Raw genomic sequence first — 22,391 nt, forward strand, 5'->3', positions numbered from 1 at the left:
CAACGGCTGGAAGCACCATCGGGGATAGCACTCGAGTGGCACAGCGCAGCACAGGCACCGCAGGAGGAGGGCGGGAGGGGCGTTGCAGGCAGCCCCAGGAAGGCGCGGGGCACTGCAAGAGGGGATTTATTGTTTTAATCGCCGAAACGCGGAGGGTTTGGGTCAGACGTGGGCTGGAAGCCGCCCTCTAGTGGCTCCGGAGGCAGGGGGGAAGGAGCGCGGGGAGCACACGGTGTGCGCCGATTGCACAGCAGCCCCCGTGCAGCACAGCTCCAAGGCCCCACTCTGTGAAGGGCAGCTCTGGGGGGCAGCAGGCGGGGGCAGAGGGATGGGGCTACGAGGACCTGAACGGTGGCAGCGGGCGCTCCCGTGGGGCGGGTGAAGTGGGAGCACCGGGGGCTGTTGGTGGCAGGAGGAGGGTGCTGGGTGCATCCCGGCGGGCGCCGGGCACGGAGCGGGACCTCCTCCCACCACAAAGAGCCGGGGGCAGCGCGGGGGGTGACGCTGCCGCAGGGAGCAGGGCTAGTGCTTCGCTATGTCCCCTTTCTTGAGGATGATCTGCCGCTGCCAGGGCGCCAGCTTTGTCTCATCGTACCCAAGAGTCCTTAGCTTTTCTGACTGCTCCTTCTCCTTCTCCTCCTCCTCTCGCTTCTGCTTCTCTTGCTCTTTCCTGCTCGGCAGCAGAGGGGACAGGGCGCTGCGGGTCACTGAGCCCCCCCCAAGCACACCCACCCACCCACCAGGAGAGGGGACACGTGGCACTCACCGCTTCTGCTCCCTGCAAAGGTAAAGGGATGAGACGCCATTAGTGTGGGGCCGGGGGCAGCTGGCCAGCACAAACAGCCCCCGCCTGCCCTGCTCACCTCTCCTCCTCCAGCTTCTTGCGCAGGATGTCCCTCCTCCAGGCCGGCATGCTGGCCAGGCGTGCCTCCTCCTCCTTCTCCTGCAACAAACAGGCGCGTTACAGCCAGTCCCAGGAGCACAGCTGGGCTCCACAAGGGAAGCAGGGATGTGCTGGCTCCTGGGCAGCAGCCCTCCCATGGACATCACCCCTGGGTGCACAGCTACAGGGAGCACAGACGTGGAGGCAGCATGGCACAATATGGCATGGCACTGGTGGGACGCAGCTGTATGGAACTATGGGCACGGCCCCGGGTGGCTCCTGCTGTCCTGGTCCCCTTTGCTATCCATGTTACCCCGGCACGGGGAGCACATGTGACCAAGGAGCGTGCGGAGCGCTGAGCCCTTCGCAGCACACACATCTTTATTGCACAGACACATGGGGGCCCACACTGCCCCGGCACTGCAAACACCGCACCAAAGGGGAGCAGCGCCCCGAACACAACACACAGCCACAGCAAGCGGCACACAGCAACCTCAACACACAGCCAGCCATGAGACCCTCGAGAGGTCCAGGCACCTGGGACATCACAGCACAAGGCCAAACACGGTGGTCCTCAGAGCCGACCTGCAGCCCTGCTGCCACGAGAGCAGCAGGGCAGCCGAGCCGTGCAATGCACCGGTCCCGCTGCTGCCTGCACCCAGCTGCACGCCCAGCTCTGTGCTCAGCAGCCCCACGCTTCCACCACGGCTCTGCTGCCAAAGCACCCTGCTCAGCTCAGATATCGAACATCTCTGCCTCCTTCTCCTTCCAGAAGGAGAAGCTGCGGTCGATGTAGCGGCAGATGTCCTCATCGCTGAACTCTCCCAGCTCCGAGACCAGCTGGGCTGGCTCCTGTGTGCCCCGGGCTGTGGCTGCCGGACAGGGGGGCACAGGGCTCGATCCCACTGCTGCCGCCGTGCTGGTGGGGCTGTCCCCAAAGAACTCCTGCTTGAGGTCCTCGAAGCCATCGAGCCAGCAGCGGTGGCCAGCCTCAACCCGCTCCAGTGCGACGCGGTGGAAGCGTCGGATGCACTCCCAGCTGTGGGTGCTCAGGCGGTCAAACATCTCATAGCACAGCAGGTGCCGGAAGCGCCGCTCCTCGGGGCTGAGGTTCATCTCCAGCAGCTGGAAGTAGCCCAGCATGAAGAGGTCCAGCGAGAGGCTGTCGTAGGGCATGGGTGAGCCTCGCACGTGAGGCAAGAAGTGCTCAGGCCAGTAGAGCACATCGGCACGGCTCAGCCGCCGGATCTGCCGCCCTGGCACACGGTGGGCCACGCTCCTCCAGCGTGCCAGCAGCCTCGCCACCGCCTGCCGCTGCTTCCAGAGCCGCCGCAGCCGCTCGTCCCCGTGGGTACGTGAGCCTGGTGCCTCCGCCAGTGCCCATTTCTTCCAGTGCTCCAGGAAGAGGGAGACGGCACGCTCCTTGTGCGCATCGATGCGTTCCTGCAGGCAACTCAGCTCCGTCTGCACTGGGCGGCTCCGTCGTGGCATGCCATCCACATCCTCATCCCCATAGTCCTCCTCCAGGACGGGCTCACGGGTGCAGCTGTCCATCACTGTGCTGGCAGGCAGCGATCGCTTCCTTTTGGTGACCCTGGCGCAGGGCACAGGGGCTCCCACCAGCCCCTCATAGTTGGCCTTCAGGCTGCGCACTGAGACACCGCAGCACAGGATCTCATGTCGGGCATCCTGCTGGGTGCTGGCAGCAGCAGGGGGGGACCTCTGCAGCACAGTGCTGCTCACTGCTCCCCCTGCCCCAGGGCTCTCGCGGCCCCCCAGGGCAGCCAGCAGCATGGCCATGCTCCTCAGCAGCGCGGAAGTCTTGCTGCACCAGGCGGGCAGGTCCTCAGCACGGCCCTGCAGGCGCCGGGGGTCGAGGGAAAAGCGCTCGGGGGCCAGAGCGGCCGAGAGCGGCAGGAGCTGCTGCAGCTCTTCCTCCAGCTGCTCCAGCTCTGTCTCCACTGTCTGCACCTTATGCATCACCTGTAGGTTTTCGATTTGCCTCTCAATGCGGAGAATGTCCTCCTCCGTCATGAGCTGCCCAAAGGGTCCCAGAATGCCCCTGTGGGCAGCAGAGTAGCGCCAGCATGGGGGGGGCGAGATGCTCCCAGGCTCCAGCTAGGGCAGGAAAAAGGGCAAAACAGCTCCTGAGGATGCATCCCCCAGCCCTGCACATGCCAACCCCCCAGTGCCAGGGTCCAGCAGAGAGCCAGGACCGTGCACCACCAATAACCACAGGGGATGAGTACTGCGGAATGGGTTTGCGACCAGGCAGGGTGCACGGCACCCAGGGCGCTCGTGGTGAGGCCATCCCCTGCATACAGTGGGGCTGGGGCCATCCCAGCAGGCAGGGAGCCAGAGCGATGTGGTTCCACGCCATGTCCACGAGCCAGGTCCTGGGCTGCTCTCACCACACACAGCTCCCGGGACCCCACAGTGAGGGCTCCCCCTACCTTGCGCCGCTGCTCCTCTTCCTCCTGCATGCGAAGCTGCAGCTTGCGCACCATCACCTGCCGCTTCCACTCGGGGATGGGCCGGCCCTGCTCGTCATGGCTTGGCACCAGAGCCTCCACATCTGGTGGGGCCATGGCCCCTGGCCCTGGCACTGGCGAGCTCCCATTAAGCACTGGCTCTGGCGAGCCCCCCGCCATGCAGCGTGGTGGTCCCCCGGCCTCGGGGGTGGCTGGTGGGGTGGGGGTCCTGGTGGGCGACGGGGAGGATGCTGGCGAGTCAGCCTGTGGAGGGAAGGAGGAAAGTGGATGCTTGCTGTGCCCCCACCCAACCCCACATGTCTTGGGCCACCCACAACACATCCCTCTGCCCCCTGCCACCTACGTTGGCCCCTGCCTGGCCACTGCCGGAGAAGACAGTGGTGAAGCCTTTGCTCTGCGGTGTCGGCTTCAGGCTCTTCCCAGCCTTGATTTCAGCCAGGAGCTCCGAGTTGTCGCCAGTGGGGGACATCATGTTGAACGACTTGGTGCCTGGTGGAGGAAGGCAGCGAGCAGTGAGGGCCCTGCTGCTGCCGGCCCCTGCCCCTGCCCGTGTGGGCTGTGGGGGCCAGAAGCCTGTAGGACCCCATCAGACCAGCACCCTGCACCCAGCTCCCTGAGCACTGCCTGCAAGCACAGCCCCATGGCACCGTGCTGCAGTGTTGCGACCACACGGATAGTATGGCTGCCAGCAGCAGCCCAGGCTCAGCAGGACAGCCCTGTGCTACCCTACAGCCCCCCGCAGTGCCCCAGCAGCCTGGGGCCAGCCTCACACCCCGCGAGCACCCACCGTCCGTGCCAGCCATGCGTGCGTCCCTAACGGCCCATGGTGCCGCAACAAGGCAGAGCCCCTTCCCTGCCGCCCAGTGCTCGCCCGCTCGGCCGCGCTGCGCCGGGAGCTGGACGCCTGTTGGTGCCGCGGGCACAGCCGGGCGCTCGCAATGCCATCCAGCGCCGCTGAGCCCCCCAACCCCCGGGAGCCGGCGCTAATAAAGCGGGCGCTGAGCTGCTGCCAACCAGCACGCTGCAATCAGCGGCGGGGGAGCGGCCGGTGCGCTCACGTGGCGAGGTAATGCCGGCCGGCTGAGCGCAAACAAAGGCTTTCTGTGCGCGGGGCCGCGGGGGCCGCAGGGGGCACTGAGCCCTGCCAGCCCTGCCGGCCCCACACTCTGTGCCTGCCCCAGACTCAGCCGTGTCAGCGCAGGGCCCCCGCTTGGCACGGGGCAGCACGTTGGCTTCGAGGCCCGGGATGCATTGGTTGGGTTGCTCCGTGTTGGGCTGCGGGGAGCTCGCCCTGGTGCTGTCAGTACCGGGAGAGGTCGTGTGCCCCCAGCACCACGTGAGAGCACTGAGAGCAGCACATGCAGTGCCGGGGTGCCCCATAGAGGTGCCCCGCTCCCGGCAAAGAGCAACAAGCTGCGGTACTTACTCTTCATCTGTCTCAAAGCCTTTCCTTCTAGGGGGAGAAGAAGAGAGGCGGCACAGCACGTGTAGCAGAGGAAGGATTTGGCCACCACAAGACAAGAGAGAAGAGAAGCAGCCAGCAGTGAGAGCAAGTGGGGGCGGGCAGGCGTGGGAGCCCCCGCGCCGAGACCGGAGGAGAGAAGGACAGAGAGACCGTCAGGAGCCGCGCCGCGTGGAGCGCACCGTGGTGCGAGGAGAAGCGTGAGGGCAGCCGGGAGGCAGAGCCACGTGCCCGGCAGCGCGGTGCCCCAGAGCCCCGACTTACTTCCCGTGGAGGAGGACGAGCGGCGGGGGCCGGCGGGCGGCGGAGGCGGCGGTGGTGGCGGGCAGGCGGCGTCGGGCAGCGGCGGAGGCGGCGGTGGAGGTGGCAGCTCGGTGCCGGGCTTGCTCTCTGCCGGGCCCCCATTGTGCATGGTGTCTGCGGGCAGCGGAGAGCTCTGGAAGAGTGCGGGCAGGGGTCACACGGGGTCAGGGCGCCGCAACGCACGCAGCGCCGGGGCTGCGCTCACCTCCTCGCTGTGTGCCATCCTGCGTGGGCCAGGCAGCTCTGCCGCGCTGGGCCCCAGGTGCTTGTAGTAGTCACCTGTGCTCGGCTGCTTGCTGAAGTTCCGCGACCGCCGCGTGGAGTCGGCCCGGCGCAGGCCCTCGGGGCTGCCCTCACGTGACACCAGCTGCAACGGGAGTGCAGCTGAGTGGGTGCACAGGGCGAGGCCACGGCACGGCCGCGGGCAGAGGCCGGATGTGTGCCGTGGGCCGCTGGTGGGCCCTGTTGGCGCCTGGCACCGTGACCCCGTGCCCAGGAGTCCAGCTGAGCTTCCCCTGGGATAACCCCCTGGGAATGGGAGTGCCATGTCCTGGCCCCGCAGATTAGCCAGGAGCTGGAGCTTATCCCCGTGGCCCGGAGCCCCGCGGCAAACCTGGCAGTCAATGTCACTATTAAGGCTGTAAGACCCATGGCAGCGTGGCCTCGGCTCACCCCTCCGCATACCTCCGGGGCTTTGCAGGTCGTGCTGTGTGGCACAGCGCTGTGTCCACTGCTGGGTGAGGAGTCCCACTGTGTCCTGCATCCCACGCCCCACACTCTGCTCTCAGGGCCCCACTATTTGCATTTCCCTGCGTGCCACCTCCACCCGAGGCATTTGCATGGCGAGCCCGGCTGCTCCGTGCAGCCTGCAGCCTCAACTAAGTCAACAAGTGCCAGCTCGGCGCTTCCTGCTCCACCGGGCACTGAGCCAAGCCTGGCTCTGGCTCCAGCAGCCATGGCCCCAGCTTCATGGGAGGGTGCAAGGGTTGGTGCTGCAGCACCGAGCAGCACTCACACACCCGGCACCGGCTGTGCCTGGGCTCACCCACACCCCATGGGGAGCCCCGATTATTAACCCAGGGTAGGGCTGCTCATTAGCCCCAGTTCCTCTAATGAATCCTGTGGGGAGCACAGTGGGGAGCTGAACCCAGAGCAGAGCTGGCACACGCTGTGGTACCGAGCCCCCATCCCGCCCGCCCCAGAGCCCAGCACTGCCCGCTGCTGTGCACCAGAACCCTGTGGCCGTGCTCCAGGCCCCTGCCCCCAGCCAGGTGCTGCTGGCCATGGCCGGAGGACCCCGAGCCCCCCGCACTCTGCACCCCCCCGCCGTGGGCGGCTGCACCCCTCTTACCTGTGCGTCCCGCTGAGCCCTCTCAGCTCCTGGCAGCACCAGCAATGCCACCCGACACCTGCGGCGCGGGTGACACCGGAGCCGGGCACTCAGGTTACAGCTGCTGCCTGCACCCCACGCTTCCGCACAGCCGCCCACGCCCAGCTCACCCAGGGACGCTGCGTCGGTGGCACCGCTGGCGCCACGTGGGCTCGGCACATGCCACCCACACAGTGTGGAACGCCGAGCTGGCACAGCAAGGGCATCAGAACCACCCGCTGCCACAGCGATGCTGGGGCACTGCCGGCCCCCGCTTGCCATACCCCCCTGCAGTTAGTGGTCCTCATAGCCCCACTGGTGGCACATCCCCCTGAGCTGCCAGTCCAGGAGCACGGGGCCGTACCTCTCTGCGCAGCACCTGGCTCTCCACGTGCCGCAGGTTGTTCTTGGCCTGCACGTAGATGTCGGCGGTGTCGGGGGCAGTGGGCGGCGCGGGTGCGGGGTAGCCGGGGGGTGGGGGCGGGGGCCGGGTGGCAGGGGGGGGTGGCGGTGGGGGGAAGCTGGGAGGTGGCGGTGGGGGACCCTCGCTCGCCAGTCCTCTGCCCCGTGGACGCGTCTCGGGGTTCAGCATGTCCATGTAAGCCTGCATGTCCGTGAGCGCCGGTTCGGGGACCCCTGCAGGAAGGAGGGGGTGTCACAGCAAAGCTCAGCCCATGTTCCCCCTGAGCCCTGCCCCAGGCACTCACGGGCTGCAGGGGCTGCGTGGGGGCCGCCCCTCTTCTCTCCGGTGCTGGACTGGCTGGAGTTGCAGGAGTCATAGTTGGAGAGAGTGCTGGCAGGGGAGCCAACCTCGAAGCGCGCCTGGGGTGCCGATGCCGTGGTGTTGGGTGATGACATGCCCGAGTCAGGCTGACGGCACTCCCCATCTGCTGAGGGGTCTCGGGACAGCACGCGGTGCTCCACGCTCTGCGGCACAGCGAGTGGTCAGACAGCCGCACCCAGACCCCGCACAGTCCCCACACCCCCTGTGCCCCTGCCCCACGTCCTAGCGTGCCATGATACCATGTTCTCCACGGTGCGCAGGTACTTGGCGCAGTGGATGTGGCCATTGTAGTCAGCGAGGTCGGCTGCCGTGTAGCCATCCTGGTCTCGGATGCTGAGGTCAGCGCCGTTCACCACCAGGATCTGGCAGCACTGGGAGAGGGGGCACAAGACAGGGCTGGTGCAGTGCCCCCTACCCCCGTGCCCCCCCAGCTGCCCGCACCCACCTCCAGCTCGCCATTCTCAGCAGCGTCGTGCAGCGGTGTGCCGCCCCAACCATCTGCTGTGATCTCACCGCCGTGCAGCAGCAGCCAGCTCAGCACCTTGGCGTGGCCGCGGCTGGCAGCAAAGTGCATGGCCGTGGCTCCGTCGTCGTCCCGCTCTGACAGGCTCACTGTCGTGAAGCTCATCTGCGGAGCGCAGGGATGCTGTGCCGTGCCACGCCGTGCCGCACCGTGCCACCATGCCGTGCCCAGGCAGCACTTACCAGCCAGACGATGACGGTGTTGTGGCCCATCTGGGCTGCAGCATGCAGTGGGGTCATGCCGTCGTTGGCGCGTACGTGGGGGTCGGCCCCGCAGTCCTTCACCAAGTATTGGATGATCTCGAGGTGGCCCTCCTGGCAGGCGAGGTACAGAGGGGTGGCACCGGTCTTGGTCTGGGCACTGAGCGTGCTGCAAGCAGAGCACAGCGCCGGGCGCCTGCAGCTCCTCCGATGGGAGCACAGTGGGCACCAGGACATGTGGGGCACTGGGATTGTGTGGATGCAGAGCACGGGGGTGTGGGATTCACAGTTATGGGGGCACGGGGGATCTGTATGAGGACACATAGTCATGGAGGATGTGTAGGACACAAGGGACATGTGGATGTGTTGGGACATAAGGTCACACGCCTGGGGACGTGCATTGGGACAGCGGGGCAGTGCCTGCTGCTGGGACCCTCCACCCTGCAGCCCCACACAGACACAGTGGCTGCTGTGGGAGGTCACTAAGTCAATAAGCTCAGGCTAATCGCATTCCTTTGGCTGTTTTTGGACACTGCAATCTAGCAGTATTTTTAAGTAAGCAGCTTAGGTACCTTCAGCCAGTGGGGAAGGGTGGACCTGCGCGATGGCACTGCCCAGCCCCACTGCTGGGCATCACATCCCCTTCCCAATGGGTGGCCCTTGGCATCCCATGGCCCGAATCCCCCATCCCCCATCCCACATTCCCCACCCCGCATCCCAAATCCTGCATCCCTGCTGTGCAGGAAGCTGGATTTTTTGAGTGCTCCACAAAAACCTGTTGAATATTTAAAAAAGGAAGTGCAACAAATACTCCGCTCTGTTATCACACAGATCGCGGGCCCTTAATAATTGATCCCTGTAACCATGAGACGGTCCCAGCCGGCACCGGCCCCATGCTGTGCCGTGCTGCAGGGCCCTGTCCCACTGAGCACTGCACTGGGGACGGGCCTGGGGGGTCGGCAGAGCCCCTGGGGAGTGGCATAGCCACGTGGTGTGGGTGCACTTGGTACGTTCCCAATCTGTAATTGCCATTTCCCAGTTATGAGGGGAGGTTAATCCACTCTGGTGAGTGCCGGCTGGCAGCCAGGGAGTGCTGTGCCAGATGGCCACGACCCCACGCTGCTGCCTGCTTTGGGACCAGCTGCCAGGGACCCGCGGGTGGCCAAGCTGCAGTGGGATGGGAGCCACAAGCTGCCCATGGCAGTGCTGGGAACACCCCACAGCGTCCCCACTGGTGCTGCAGAGCCCGGCATGCGCCCACCCAAACTGCACCCACGTCCCACGGCACCCCAGGATTGAATTTCACAGCTGTAACAGAGCCTCCTCCGAGGCACAGGGCGAGCAGTAAATAATTCAGGGGCCACCTCGGCAGGGGAAGGCAGCTGGCAGCAGATTAACCCCAGCAGGAACGTGAAACTCAGTGTGAAAGGGTTGCTGCCAAGAGTGCTCTGCAGGAAACAACATGGGGCTGTGAAGGAACAGAGCCTGGCGTGGGGAGGGTTAACTCATCTGGGTATGGGGCAGCACAGGTGCCCCCACTGAGCCAGCACACCTGGGGCAAGGAGACAAAGGGCAGGGGCAGTCTTACTTGGGGAGCTGCCTACAGATGGTGAGAGTACTGCTGAGTGTGGTGCTGCTGCTGCAGGGGGCTCTGTGGGCTGGGGTCCTGCGTGGGGCTGTGTGGCACATGGGGAAGGTGAGAGTGGGGCTGGGAGAAGCTCGAGCAGGTCTCTCATGCCCCTGAGCCCGCCCAGCGTGGTGTGGCAGGGAGGCACGTCCCCGTGCCCCCCCCCAGCCAGGGCCCCGGTTATTTATAGAGCCTCTGCCCACCGTGGGAAATGAGATTAGTGCCGCGTAATCGCATCGTGAGCCCGGGGTGGCTCAGCACGGGGTGCTGCACTGCACCCCCAGGCACGGCCTCGGGGAGGGCTGCACAGGGGGTGAGGGCACCATGCAGGGCCGTGGCTGTGCCGGGCAGTGTGCCGCCGTGGTGTCCAGCGGTGCCCCGGCCCCGTACTCATGGAGGCAGCAGGAAAGGTCGCCTCTCCTCCGCGGGCAGCTTAATCCATTTACATAATGGAGATGGACAAAGGCGGCTGTGTTATCGCCCCGCACCACGAGCGCTGGGAACAAACCCCGCTCGGTGCCGCCCGCGGCCGCGGGCAATATTTCTGTCAGCGCTCGCTGCGCTCCTCCTCGCCCTTTCTCTGCGGGTGATAAAGAAAGCACAGCTGTGTGCCCAGGTGATAATGCTGCCGCGTTGCCCTTGGAGCTGTGCAGCCGGGGATGGATGTGGCCGGCCCCCAACGCTGGCACCCTGCCCAGCAGCCGAGGAGGGGGGGGGGGGGGGGGGGGGGGAGGGGGTGGCAGCGGCACCCCGTTCCCCCCAAAGCCTGAATCCTCCCTGCACTGCCGAGCTCTCAGCTCTGCCCCCGAGACCCCCGAGGGCAGCAGGGGCCGTTACCTTGGGCAGTGTCCTAAGAGAAGTCGCAGGGAAGGGAAATCCCCTTTGGCCGCAGCGTAGTGGACCGGCAGCGCTCCCGTGTCTGTGGCTGCCGTGGGATCGCTGCCTCCGAAACGGAGGAGCCACTCGATCACCTCGTGGTGACCGAATCGGGCTGCAAGATGTAGGATAGTGGCACCGGAGTTGTCTGTGTCCTGCGGGAGGAAGGGGAGAGGGCATTGGCACCCAGGAGAGTCCTGCACCTCCAGCAAGGGAGAGCGTGTGGAGCTGGGGGCTGAGATGGAGGGGTGGAGAGGCTTCATTTGCTGCGAGCACGGGCAGTCACGAGAGGATGGCCCTGGGAAGGACGGCAGAGGATCGCGGCGCCAGAAGCGTGCCAGGTCCTCGTGGGCCTCAGCAGCGGTTTACCAGCACGGCGCTGCACAAAGCCCCGCTTGTTTCGCTGCGGGGCTCACTGCTGCCCCGGCCCCGCTGCCCTCCTCGCTCCGCGGGGCACAGAGCTGAGCTGGCCTCGGGCCAGGACGGCGCCGAACCGTGCTGAACCCGTCCTTCCTTCCTGCTTAATCACCTCTACCACCCCTCCTCCTCCTCCTTCACGTCACATGTTGTTACCTCTCAGCCAGCCCGGGGCAAGCTGCTTATCTGCCCTGGGGCTCGCTCTGGTTGTGTAAGCCCGAGAAGGTGCCGGTGCCCCCGGGTCACAGCGCCCGGACACCCACCCCAGCCTCCGTCCCCTCCTCGGGGCTGCGTGGCTTTGTCCCGCGTGTTGCGGATCTGCAGTCCCGAGTGCGGCGCAGGCAGCTCCCACCCCCACGCAGGACAAGGCCCTCCACCGTCGAGCAGCGCAGCGGCTGCGCGTGGCTGTCCACCCTCGGCAGAGTCCGTGCGTGACCTTGACGCCGTGGACAGAGCCCTTCACGCAGTCCCACGCGGCCGGAAACGCTGCTTCCCCCGCCGGACCCCGGCTGTGGAGCCCCGGCTCCGCGGACGCCCTTCGGGTCGCCGATTTCTGCTCTGCCCCCGCAGCGCAGCGGCTCTGGGGACCTCTACTGCCCCTCGGCGCGGGCGTCTCCCACCCTGGGGAGCTGCGGTAGCTGAGCGGAGGGCTCCGCTCCGCCTGAGCTTAGCAGCGCACCGTGGCGGTCTTTGGGGTGCGTCGAAACGCCTCCGGGCTCTCCGGTGCCCCGCCGGGATCCTCCCCGGGGCCGGAGGTGCCGCAGGGGCGGGGGCAGCCGTCCCGCCCCCCGGGGCCCCGCCGCCCGTCCCGCGCTCCCGCCGAGCCCGCCCCGTCGAGCCCCGCGCCCCCTCCCCGGCCCGCGGCCGCTCGCACCTGCACGCCGCAGCCCCCCTGCGTGAGCAGCCACTGGAGACAGGCGAGGTTGCCGGTGGCGGCGGCGTCGTGGGCCGGCGTGGCCCCGTTGCGCGCCCTCGCGTCGCCGCGGAGGGCGGCCTCGGCCGCCAGGTACCGGAGACAGGCGAGGCGACCGGCGCGGGCGGCGTGATGAGCGGGAGAGGCTCCGAGCGCGTCCCGCAGCCCCGGCCGGAGCAGCCCCGCCGCCCGCAGCCCCCGCAGCGCCTCCACGTCGCCCTGCCGCGCCGCCTGCAGCGCCCGCTCCAGCGCCATGGCCCCGGCCCCGGACCGGCCGCGCCGGGCCGTCCGGCCGCCGCTTGGCACTGCGCGGCGCTCCCGCGGCGCGGCGGCCCGGCCCCGCCGGCTCCTCCTCCTCCCCCGTGTCCGGCCCGCCCCGCCGCCCCCCCACCCCCGCCCACGCCGCCCCGCGTCGCGCGGCCCCTGCGGGAGCCCGGTCGTCGGGGCACGGCAACCCGCCCGACGCCCCCGGCCCTGCCCGCTGCCCCGTGCCCGTTCCCCGGGGTGCAGAGCCGCCTTGCACGGGACCCGGGGGGCCTCCGGTACTCCCGAGGCTTCGCAGCATCCTGGGATGAGACCCATCGCGGCGGATGGCACAGACTGAGCTGCTCCGAGTTCCCGGAGCGTGGCTGCGGGGCGCAGCGCCTCTGCGCGGGGTGCTGCGGGCTTTGGACGGCCCGCGGGAGCCGGGAACGGCCGCCGTACCCCTCAGCAGCCCTTGGTGCAGCAGCTGCGGCAGTTGCGTTTCAGCCCCGGTTTGAAGCCCTCGGGACCAGAAAGTTGCTTTCAGATCCGTGGCTGTAACGGGAGTCACGCGCGCCCGGCTCCACGCTCCTGCTGCAGGAAAGAGGCGGCGAGGGGACCGGGAGCTGCCGGTCACGGCCCGGGCGGGGGGCTCCTCGGGTGTCCGCAGGGTGAGGACCCCACTGTGCTCCCGCTCCCAGCGGTCCCCACGTAGTCTGCAGCGCTCCTCCCTCCCGGCACCGGCAGCGCGGGGCGGGCGCCGCTGGGACCGACGGGGCCCACCGGGGACGAGCCGAGACCCCCGCCCCGCGCGGCCCCGCTCCGTCAGCACCGCGGACAGCGGCGGCGGCTCCAGCACGGCGGACAGCGGCGGGGCCGGGCCACCCTCCGCCCGCCCCCTGCCCTGCCTGCCCCCTTACCTGCACGCCCTGCCCTCCCTACCTGCCCACCCGCCCGTCCTGCCTCCCTGCCCCGCTGTCCCCGCTCTGCCTCCCGCACGGGGCCCGGAGGCGGGGCGGCTCGGCGGCTCATAAAGGCGTTGGCGGTGCCGGAGCGCCGGAGCGCGATGTCCCCGCCGGGCGCCGTCCCGCAGCCCCCACGCCGCCCCGCCGAGCTGCGCAAGGTGAGCTCCGGTCTGCACGAGAACCGCTTCCGGCGATGCCGGGCCGCCCTCACGGCCTCTTCTCCCCGCAGACCCTCAAGCCCCTCCTGGAGAAACGCCGCCGCGCCCGCATCAACGAGAGCCTCAACCAGCTCAAAACGCTCATCCTGCCGCTCGTCTGCAAGGACGTGAGTGCCGCGGCCCGGCCCTGCACCCCCCGCTCCTCGCCCCCTGCCCCTCACGTCGCTCTGTCCCCGTCTGACCCTTTCCCTCCTCCCCATCCCCGCCCGTCCTTCCCGTCGGCGCATCCCGATGCCCCATCCCTGCCCTCCCTCTGTCCGCCCCGTCCATCCCACCTCCCCGCTCCCCCTGCCCGGGGCCCGGTGCCCACCACCGCCCCCCACAGAGCTCCCGCTGCTCCAAGCTGGAGAAAGCGGACATCCTGGAGATGACCGTGCAGTTTCTGAGGGAGGTGCCGGCCGCGCCCTCGGCCCCAGGTGAGGCCCCCAACCCGCCCCCCACCCGAAGGGCCCGGCCCGATGCTCATGGCCATCTCTCCGCAGAGCCCTCCTAGAGCTTCCGCGCCGGGTACCGCGCCTGCCTGGCCCGTCTGGGCGCTCTGCTGGCCCCCGCGCCGCCGCCCCCCGCCCGCCGCCGCCTCCCGGAGCCTCCACCGCCCGCCCGCCCCAAGGCGGCCCCGCCGCCCCCCGCCGCCCCACGCCGCGCTGCCCCCACCCCTCTCTGGCGGCCCTGGTAGCCCCCTGCGCGCAGCTGTACATAGCCCTATTTATTTGCACAGACCCCGCCGCCGGCCCGGGGACCCCCAACCCTTTGTACAAATAAACCTTTGGCCAAAGCTGAGCAGCAGTTGCCCCAACAGCGCCGGCACTGCCTCCCGCTCCCATCCCTGTTGTGGCACCGCGTGCTGCCTGGGAGCAGTGAGGTGTCAGCAGCTGCCCTGGCAGCCAGTGCGGTCAATCTGCAGCCACAGCCATGGCTAATTAGCAGGCAAGCTGTGGCATGGGCCCCTTGATGCAATGGCCTGGCAGCGCTTGCACCCTGCTTCTGTGCCAGGCCTGGGCTTGTCCCTGCTCCATACGTGGGCACACGGAGGCCCTGCCAGGTCCCGGCTGTGGAGGTGACACCAGCAGGGGGTGCACCCTGGCAGCAGCCCGGGGCTCAGAGGAGCTGAGTGGGGCACGCACTGCATCCACACTACCCATGCTTCTCACTGGCTGACCTGCCCATCTCTGCCACCTGTTGCCGAAAACCCCAACGTCCCACAGAGCTCTCAGTGGGACCCACGGGCACTGGGAAGGAGGGGACAGGAGCTGAGCTGGGTGCCCACCTGCTTACTGGCACAAAGGCTGCAGGCTCCCTGAGCCCCCTCTGCTGTGCGCAGTGGCACAGCAGCAGCTCAGTGCTCGGTTGGGATGCGGAGCCTGGGGAGCTGGCAATGAGGGGAGCCCCATGCAGGGCTGCTGCCTGGGCACGCAGTGGCCCTGCCGCCCACGGGGGCTGCTGATGTGTAAGCAGTTTTGCTCAACGTTTCCAGGAGCCGAGAGCTGCCCACGGCAGCCAAGGGCTGGAGCGGAGCCCTGCGTGAGCGTGGGAACAGAGCGGGGCGGCGTGCCCTGGCCACGCACACCTGTCTGCACGGCTGCAGGGCTCACTCGTGGGCCGCGGGTGTGCCATACTGCACCGCGGGTGGGCGCGGGAGCCAATGGCCGCGCTGTACCCCGTGCGGGGCAGAGGGGGGTGGTGAAGGTGCTGCGCTCCCGGGCACGTGGGGGTCACACAGCAGCTTTGTGGCTGGGCCGCGCACGGACGGACGGGCGGAGGCAATGAGACTCCCGGCCGCGGGACAGCGTGGGAGATCCGCGTGCTTCTGGGATCGGGAGCACCGCAGGAGCGTCTCGACCTCAACGTGGCGGTGAGAGCCCGCCCGGGGCGCGGGAGGAGCGCCGAGGGAGCGGCCCGGGGGCAGGGAAGCGCGGGGCGGGGCGGGGGCACGACCTCGGTGCCGGCTGCGCCCGGGGAGCGGTTTCGGTCTGCGGGGAGCTGTTGCAACCCGGGCTGCGCCGGAGCCCGGCGCGGGGCCTCGCGGGCGGCGGGTGGGCGCAGCAGGGCGAGGTGAGCCCCGGCTCTGCCCTCCGCTGCGGCCGAGGCGTGCGAAAACACGCAGCAGCGGCTCCAGCGCCGCCGGGACGCGCTGCCGCTCCGCGACGGGCAGTTCGGGGCCGCGGGCTGCGCCGCGGCGGGCGCGCGTGGCGCTGCGGGGTTCCGCCCTCCCCGGGCCGCCGCACAACGCCGCTCCCCGCAGCGCCCCCGCGCGGTACCCGCGGGCACAGCGGCGGCTCCGCCCCCTGCGCACGGGCGGGGCGGGTGCGGTGCGCGGTGCGCGGCGCGGGGCGGGGCGGGCGATCTCGGTTCAGTGCCGCCGCCGCCGCAGCGCCGTTGCTGGCGGGCGCCGGTGCCGCCATGTCGGAGCGGGGCGCGGCGGGCCCGGGCCCGGCCACCATCCAGGTCTCCAGGTAACGCCGCCCCGTCCCGTCCCGCTGGGGGTCCGATGCCGCCGGCCGCCCGGTGCCGGTGCCCTTGAGCCGCCCTCGGGGAGCGCCGCAGGCGCCGGGCGGGGCGGGGCGGAGCGGAGCGGCCGGGATGGGGCCGGGATGGAGTTGGTGCCGGGGCGTACCGCGCTGCCGCCGGGATGGGACCGAGGCGCGGCGCCGTGCGGGGGGCGGCCCGAGCGCGGCGGGTACCGGGCGGTTACCACGGTGACGGGCAGGAAGCGCTCGCCACGTGCTGACGTCTCCGGCATCCGGCACGGCGCGGCGCGGCGCGGCATGGCGGGGCGGGACCCCCCCGCGGCTGAGCGCTGCCTCCGCAGGATCATGCGCCCCGACGACGCCAACATCGCGGGCAACGTGCACGGCGGCACCGTGCTGAAGATGATCGAGGAGGCGGGAGCCATCATCAGCACCCGGCACTGCAACTCCGGGCAGGGGGTGAGCGGGGCCGGGGCGGGGGGGTCCGCCGCGTTCGCCCCTTCCTCCGTTCTGTGCTACGTGGGCGGCCCTGCCTCGCCGTGCTGCTTCGGTTCGGGACACGCAGAGGAGGGCTGTAGGCGCGGAAGGGCAGGGCAGGAAGCGGAGCCTCCACGAGGTGCCCTTTGCGCCTGCACGCCCTGTCCTCCTCTGCTGCCGGGGGGGGGCACGCAGCCGTGCAGCCACACTGCTGCTGTGCGCTCCGTTCCTGCTGCTGGAAGGCTTTTTGCTTCCCGTGCCTCTGCGTAAGGGAGGACCCCACAGCGCTGGGGGCACAGCGGGTGCCGAGCCTCGGCTCTCGGAGGTCCCCGGGCTGTTGTGGCTCCGTGCCCTCCTCTTCCTCCTTCTCGTGAAGCGCCCGGTGCTCCCCCCTCACTGCATCCTGACCGCACGGCGCTGTGCCCCCAGGAGCCCTGCGTGGCCGCGTTGGCACGCGTGGAGCGGACGGACTTCCTCTCCCCGATGTGCATCGGAGAGGTGGCCAACGTCAGTGCCGAGATCACCTACACCTCCAAGCATTCCGTGGAAGTTCAGGTCAACGTGATGTCTGAAAACATCTTAACAGGTAAATGGTTCCCAGGCGGGCAGGGCGCTGCTGCTGCTGTGTGCCAGGATGGCAGCCCGGACACTAGAGGGCTGCATTCACTGCCAGCATCCCTGCTGCTGGGTCCCAGCATGCTGTGCTGTGGCACGCAGGGCACTGTGGGCACCCTGCAGCAGCTGCCTGGTGACATGCGGAGCTTTCTGTGCCACCTCTTGGGTCGAGTTCTGCTCCAAAGTTTTTGGTGCAGCCCAAACGCCATGCAGGGTCTGAGAGTGCCTCCTAGTCCTTAGAGTTCTGGGGAAATGACTGCTGTGAGCAGGAAGCTCATGCTGGTACCTGGACTTCACCCCCGGCAGCACCAGGCTGGGCTGGGCAGGAGGGACAGAGCAGCTGGCAAGTGGGGGCGCAGCTCTGTCGGCCCTGACGGTGTGGCTGCTGCTTCTGGTGAAAGGATGGGATAATTTAGCACACATTTCCAGCTTTGTCCTGACAAAAGCCCTTCCCTGCAGTTGCCATGGTAACCAGCTGGGCTTGTCAGGATGCCTTTGGTGTGAGGATGCGCTGCGTTCCCAAACACCATCGCAGCCACATGGCTGCATGGCACCGCTCCCTGCCTCACTCACACTGCCCTCCTTCTTCCAGGGGCAAAGAAGGTGACGAACAAAGCGACACTGTGGTACGTGCCACTGTCCCTGAAGAACGTGAACAAGGTGGTGGAGGTCCCCCCCATCCAGGTAGGGCTGCTGGTGGCCCTGGGTGCAGTGGGGGCCTGGATGGCAGATGGGGGTCTCTGTCCCTGCCATCAGGGAGTGCAACATCACATGCCTCTCGCTGCAGTACGTGCACAAGGAGCAGGAGGATGAGGGCAGGAAGCGCTATGAGGAGCAGAAGCTGGACCGGCTGGAAACCAAGCAGAGGAATGGTGATGTGATCCTCCCAGTGATCAACCCAGGTAATGAGGCTGGTGTCAGCAATTGCCGTCTGGAGCAAATGGTGACTGTGGGCTTGGGTCCAGCAGGCAGGTGGGGGGCTGAGCTGGGGCACAGAGCCAGGCTTCTGCAGCTCTGTGCTGCCGTGCTGCTGTGTGCTCGGAGCTGCGGGGCCGGGCATGGGGCGTGCAGGTACTTACAGCTCCAGCATGGCCAGAGGAACCGATCCCGGAGCGCAACCTGGGCTGCAAATGGATGTGCGGGGATGGAACTGGGTCGCCTTGGCAGTAATGAATAATGCAGGTTGCTTAAATGCCTTTTCTCCCTTGCTCCTCATGCTCACAGATAGGCAGACGAAAGGTAAGGCTGTGGCACGGTGTGCAGTGGGCAATACCTTTGAGGTTGGGTGTGAGGTTGGGTGAGGACCAGTTTTCTGTCACTTAGGTTTAATGGCACTCGCATGTCAGTGGACAGCAGTGTGTGCATGGCTGGGGGGGTCCTGACGTGGGAGCACTGCCGTTTGCATAACCCAGTGCAGCATCGCCTATAGGGTGTGGGGGTGCAATGCCAGGCTGTGCTGACCCCGCTGTGTCTCCCCATGAGCAGAGCCGCACACGGTGGGCTACAGCCAGTCCAGTCTGATCCACCTGGTGGGCCCATCGGACTGCACGCTGCTCGGCTTCGTGCATGGAGGTGAGTTAGCAGCACGGCTCCGCGTGGGGCTTGGCACTGGGTCGGTCCCTGGGCACGCTGTGGGATTCAGCATTGCTTTGGTGGAGGGGAAGAAAAAGCTATTTTGGCACGTGGGCACTTTGCAGCTGGTGTCTGCAGCCCGTGTTTGGTGACAATTATAATGCACCATTTACTTCATGCCTCCTGCGTGGCGCTCGCAGTCCCTGAGCGCTGCCTAATGGCACCGTGCGCGGTAATCGGCTCGCAGAGAGCCGGAATGAGCCCCCGGGAGCCCGGAGCAGGCAAATGGGCTAACAGGGTGAGGATAATTGAGGCGTGCAATTTTCTCATCTGCCTACAAAGCGCTGTCTGCGTGCGCCCGGAGTGCAGCGAGCCGAGCTGTGAGCGCAGCGGTAGCGGATTGCTGCTGTATCCGGGCAGGGCAGCGGGGCGGCGATCTGCAGCACGGGGTGAGAGCTCTGAGGCTCACTTCTGAAGAGCAGAGCTGAGATGCCGCCAAACTTCGAGGTCTAATTAGGAACTGTGAGGTCTAATTAGCACCAGGTGGCAGATGGGGTGTGAATAGCAGCAGGGCGAGTCGCGGGATGTGGGAAACATCCCACCACGTGCAGACGCAGCGCTGGGGCTGCACAAAGCTCCCGTCCTGCTCCTTAGCAAGGAAATGAAGTGCGCAGACGGCGATGACTTAACCAGCAGTGACATGGCCTGGGGAGGGCCGGGCAGCACCGCTCCTCCCCGGGGGTCTGGCACCATCCTGGCAGTAATAAAAATGGGCAGTTGCCATGGCAACTCTGCATTGCCGGGCGGTGCCGCTGCCATCCAGGTCGGTGCAGCGAGGCTCGGCGCCCGGCGTGGCACGCGGCTGCTGTGTGCCGGGCAGCACCCCGCCTCGAGAAGGGTTTCTTATATGTATGGGAAAGGAGATGCTGTTAAGAATAGATCCTTCAAAGACAGTCAATGTGCTGCCGCTGCTTTGAGATCCACGGGCAGTTAAATATTGCATTCGGAAAGATCTGCAGCAGCAGATGTTTGGGGATGTTGGGAGCCAGATAGGGATTTTTTTCCCCTGTTTAATAAAACAGCCCAGGAAACTGACACAGTCAAACTGTAAATCCTACAGTTTTGGTGCCGTCTTTTAAATTGCAAATCCTGGATTATAAATACTCCGTATGAAATGACTGTAATTTGCTGGAGTGATTTCCTCTGGGCTGGCAGCGCTGTGGGGTGGGCAGGGAGGATCCCCCACTGCAGCAGCAATAGGGGCACGCAGCGTGCGCAGAGCCGGGGCGTGCGGCTGTGCTGCTTTGTGGGTTTGGGTGATGTTTTCGGGGGGAAACCTTTGCGCTCCATAGTCGGTAGGCTTTGGAAGCTCAGTGTTTGAGCCAGGCTGCAGCCGCCCTCCTCCCCCCACAGGGGTCACCATGAAGCTGATGGATGAGGTGGCAGGGATCGTGGCCGCCCGTCACTGCAAAACCAACATCGTCACCGCCTCCGTGGACGCCATCAACTTCCACGAGAAGATCAAGAAAGGTGAGTGTTGGGCACGGCTCGGGCACCTCTGCCAGCTGCAGCCCTGAGCCTCAGTGGGCCCCGTGCTGCGTGGTGGGTTGGCAAAGCAGAAAGCAGCCCTGGGATGGGTGGCGTCCGATGCCTGGGAGACGGCGCTGGGCATCGCATCGATGGGCGGCTCCCACTGCCCTGCACACGAGGGCCGTGATGTGGCACCGCCGCCGCTCTGCGCCCTGCAGGCAGCGTCATCACCATCTCCGGGCGCATGACCTTCACGAGCAATAAGTCCATGGAGATCGAAGTCTTTGTGGATGCCGACCCATTTGTGGATGAGCCGCAGGAGCGGTACCGAGCCGTCAGCGCCTTCTTCACCTACGTGTCGCTGAGCAAGGAGGGGAAGCCGCTGCCGGTGCCCCAGCTGCTGGTAAGCTCACAGGGGTGGTGCTGGGAGCTTGCTGCTTTGGCATGGCTCGGCGCTATCGCTCTGCTCTGCTGCAAGCATGGGAGCTTTCAGGCTGCTTGTTTATTAAACACCAAATATTTTCCATACTTGGGCTTTTCATGTGATGCCCTCAGGGCTTCGTTGTCCAATAAAACCTCTTCCTTGAATTATTCAGTAGAAAAACATAGGCTTGAGCAAGCCTCTCCAAGCCAGGCTGCAGGGTGGGTTTTTGTAATTCCTTCTGGTTGAAAACCACCAGTGCAGAGATGGGTTTTCCCTTCTGATGATGGAGGAAAACCTGGCACAGGGTTCCATGCTCCTCCGCTCCCCGGGTGCTGACGTGGTGCTGCCGGTGGGGAGCTGCTCCCTGATGGATGCGTTGTGCTGTGTGGGTCTCCTCCTGTTCTGTGCTGCATAGTGTTTCAGAGTATTTTGTTGGCTAATTACAAGTCAGCCATCCCAGCTGCGTTGCGTGGAGCCGTGTCCCACCTCAGCTCCCGTAGCAGGAGGTGCAGTGCTGCCCCAGCAGGATCCATCCCCTGCCCGGTGCTTTCCCATCTTCAGCTGAAAAGCTTGGGGAAGGCATGTTGCTGGGATGAAACGCACTGCTTGCTGCTAACCTGCTGCTGCAGGTACATCCTGCTGGGGCCTGGTGGTGCCATAGTGGTGTGGGGCTCCTGGTGCGCTGCCTTGCAGCCTGAGCATGAGCTGAGGGTGCTGCTCATCCCTCCTGGGCCATGCAGCTCTGGCCGGGTCTCTGTGTGACAGCCCGAATTACGGAGGTCACAGGAGTGGGGCAGCCCATGGCTGTGATTGCATCGCCTGCCAGAGCAGTCCAGGCAGGGCAGCCACAGTTGCATCTTCATGCTGGCAGTAATTTAATTATTAATCTCCATTGTCCCAGCGGAGCTCAGAGTGATGCATCTTTAACGAGCTCTCAGAGGGAGCCGTGCTGTGTGCAGCAATGGCATTTCTTTTTTTCTCTCCGCTGCCTGCGGGCCCACAGGGCATCCGTGCTGTGGGGTGGGGGCTGGGTGGGGCCCCCAGCGTGGAGCAGAGGTTTGCAGGGGGGCACAGCCGGGCGGTGGGGCCGAGGCCGCAGTGTGGGGCTGCGGTGGGTGTGTGCCCACTGGAGCTCAGGGCGCGAGGATGCAGCCAAGCCTCCAGACGCTGCTGTGGGCGACGCTGAGCCCGACAGCTGGGAGGGAGCTGCGTGTATCGATCCGACAGTCCGTGTCAATTTGCCCACGCGTCAGATCTGCCCGTTCGGCTCCTAATTAAGCTAATGCTCGTGGCACCGCTTTCTTCTCGTTCTGCCAGACGGAGAGCGAGGAGGAGAAGAGGCGCTTTGAGGAAGGGAAGGGCCGATACCTGCAGACGAAAGCCAAGCGGCAGGCGCAGCTGCAGCAGGCTGCCCAGCACTGACGGCCCCGCGCAGCGCTCAGCCGAACCTCCCCGTCCCCATTCGTGTTGTGTTGCGTGTGCGGGGCCTCGTGCCGCGGCCGTGCCGCCGGAGCGGGGCTTTGAGTGCGGAGCTGGCGCTGCAGGAGGGCTGTGCCACGCCGGCCGTGCCGCTTCCCACCCTCACCCCGTGGCTCAGACGGCTCAGGAGCTCCTGCGGGCTCTGCCGGGAGCGTTTGCGTCCCTTTGTCATTTGCATCCCTTTTGTCGTTCCGAACCCCGTGCGGTGGTTTAAGCCGCCTGTGCCGGAGCGGTGCGGGCGCACGTGGCAGCGGGAGGGACGCACGAGGCCTCGAGTCTTTGTGATGCCGTGTTACACTTACAGTATGTCCTAAAAACGTACACCAAAGCTTATTTATGATACTCGCGGCTATAAACGCGACCAAGTATTGTATTGAATGTCTCAGCCCATTCCATTGAAATCTCTAGGTAGTTTCTCTGTGCGCATCCGAGTTATTTAAGGAATACTGTGACATAAATAAAGTCTGTCATCTTTGACTGAAATAAGACGGGTGTCACTTTTTTTTTGTTCTCGAGCAGCAGCGGCGGCGTTGGTTTGGAGCTCATTGCAA

The 22,391-nt window shown here is 66.6% G+C and overlaps 3 protein-coding genes across 12 annotated transcripts; 2 read left to right on the top strand and 1 right to left on the bottom strand.

Annotated features, from left to right (window-relative positions):
* Positions 1-120: 120 nt before the first annotated feature.
* Positions 121-12,167, bottom strand: ESPN (espin). Of its 9 annotated transcripts, XR_005841382.2 has the most exons (16): positions 11,811-12,167; positions 10,481-10,674; positions 7,999-8,185; positions 7,739-7,921; positions 7,533-7,664; positions 7,217-7,436; positions 6,874-7,145; positions 5,346-5,507; positions 5,102-5,273; positions 4,802-4,828; positions 3,719-3,864; positions 3,337-3,618; positions 1,421-3,001; positions 864-943; positions 767-778; positions 642-670 (listed from the first exon to the last, which is right to left on the bottom strand). XR_005841382.2 is itself a non-coding variant. In XM_015296966.4 (15 exons), exons 1-15 carry the CDS (start codon positions 12,102-12,104, stop codon positions 523-525), a joined length of 2,511 nt encoding a protein of 836 aa, XP_015152452.1. In that variant the 5' UTR covers positions 12,105-12,167; the 3' UTR covers positions 121-522. The 9 variants fall into 9 exon arrangements, 8 of the variants coding, with proteins under 8 accessions (XP_015152452.1, XP_024998484.1, XP_015152449.1 ...); XM_015296966.4 differs by lacking the exon at positions 1,421-3,001 and having other exon boundaries at positions 121-670; XM_025142716.3 differs by lacking the exons at positions 1,421-3,001; positions 4,802-4,828 and having other exon boundaries at positions 121-670.
* An 865-nt stretch (positions 12,168-13,032) lies between these two features.
* LOC107054916 (transcription factor HES-2-like) lies at positions 13,033-14,055 on the top strand. The gene is made up of 4 exons (XM_046903216.1): positions 13,033-13,215; positions 13,287-13,382; positions 13,601-13,691; positions 13,758-14,055. Exons 1-4 carry the CDS (start codon positions 13,159-13,161, stop codon positions 13,766-13,768), a joined length of 255 nt encoding a protein of 84 aa, XP_046759172.1. The 5' UTR covers positions 13,033-13,158; the 3' UTR covers positions 13,769-14,055.
* A 1,592-nt stretch (positions 14,056-15,647) lies between these two features.
* ACOT7 (acyl-CoA thioesterase 7) lies at positions 15,648-22,323 on the top strand. Of its 2 annotated transcripts, XM_015297044.3 has the most exons (9): positions 15,648-15,728; positions 16,085-16,202; positions 16,650-16,806; positions 17,428-17,519; positions 17,623-17,737; positions 18,321-18,407; positions 19,821-19,937; positions 20,156-20,340; positions 21,679-22,323. In XM_015297044.3, the coding sequence occupies exons 1-9, from the start codon at positions 15,676-15,678 to the stop codon at positions 21,781-21,783; spliced, it is 1,029 nt and encodes a 342-aa protein (XP_015152530.1). In that variant the 5' UTR covers positions 15,648-15,675; the 3' UTR covers positions 21,784-22,323. The 2 variants fall into 2 exon arrangements, with proteins under 2 accessions (XP_015152530.1, XP_003642581.3); XM_003642533.6 differs by having other exon boundaries at positions 15,648-16,202.
* The last annotated feature ends 68 nt before the right edge of the window (positions 22,324-22,391 follow it).

The sequence above is a fragment of the Gallus gallus genome, chromosome 21, assembly GCF_016699485.2.
Source record: "Gallus gallus isolate bGalGal1 chromosome 21, bGalGal1.mat.broiler.GRCg7b, whole genome shotgun sequence".
Taxonomy (NCBI): Eukaryota; Metazoa; Chordata; class Aves; order Galliformes; family Phasianidae; genus Gallus; species Gallus gallus.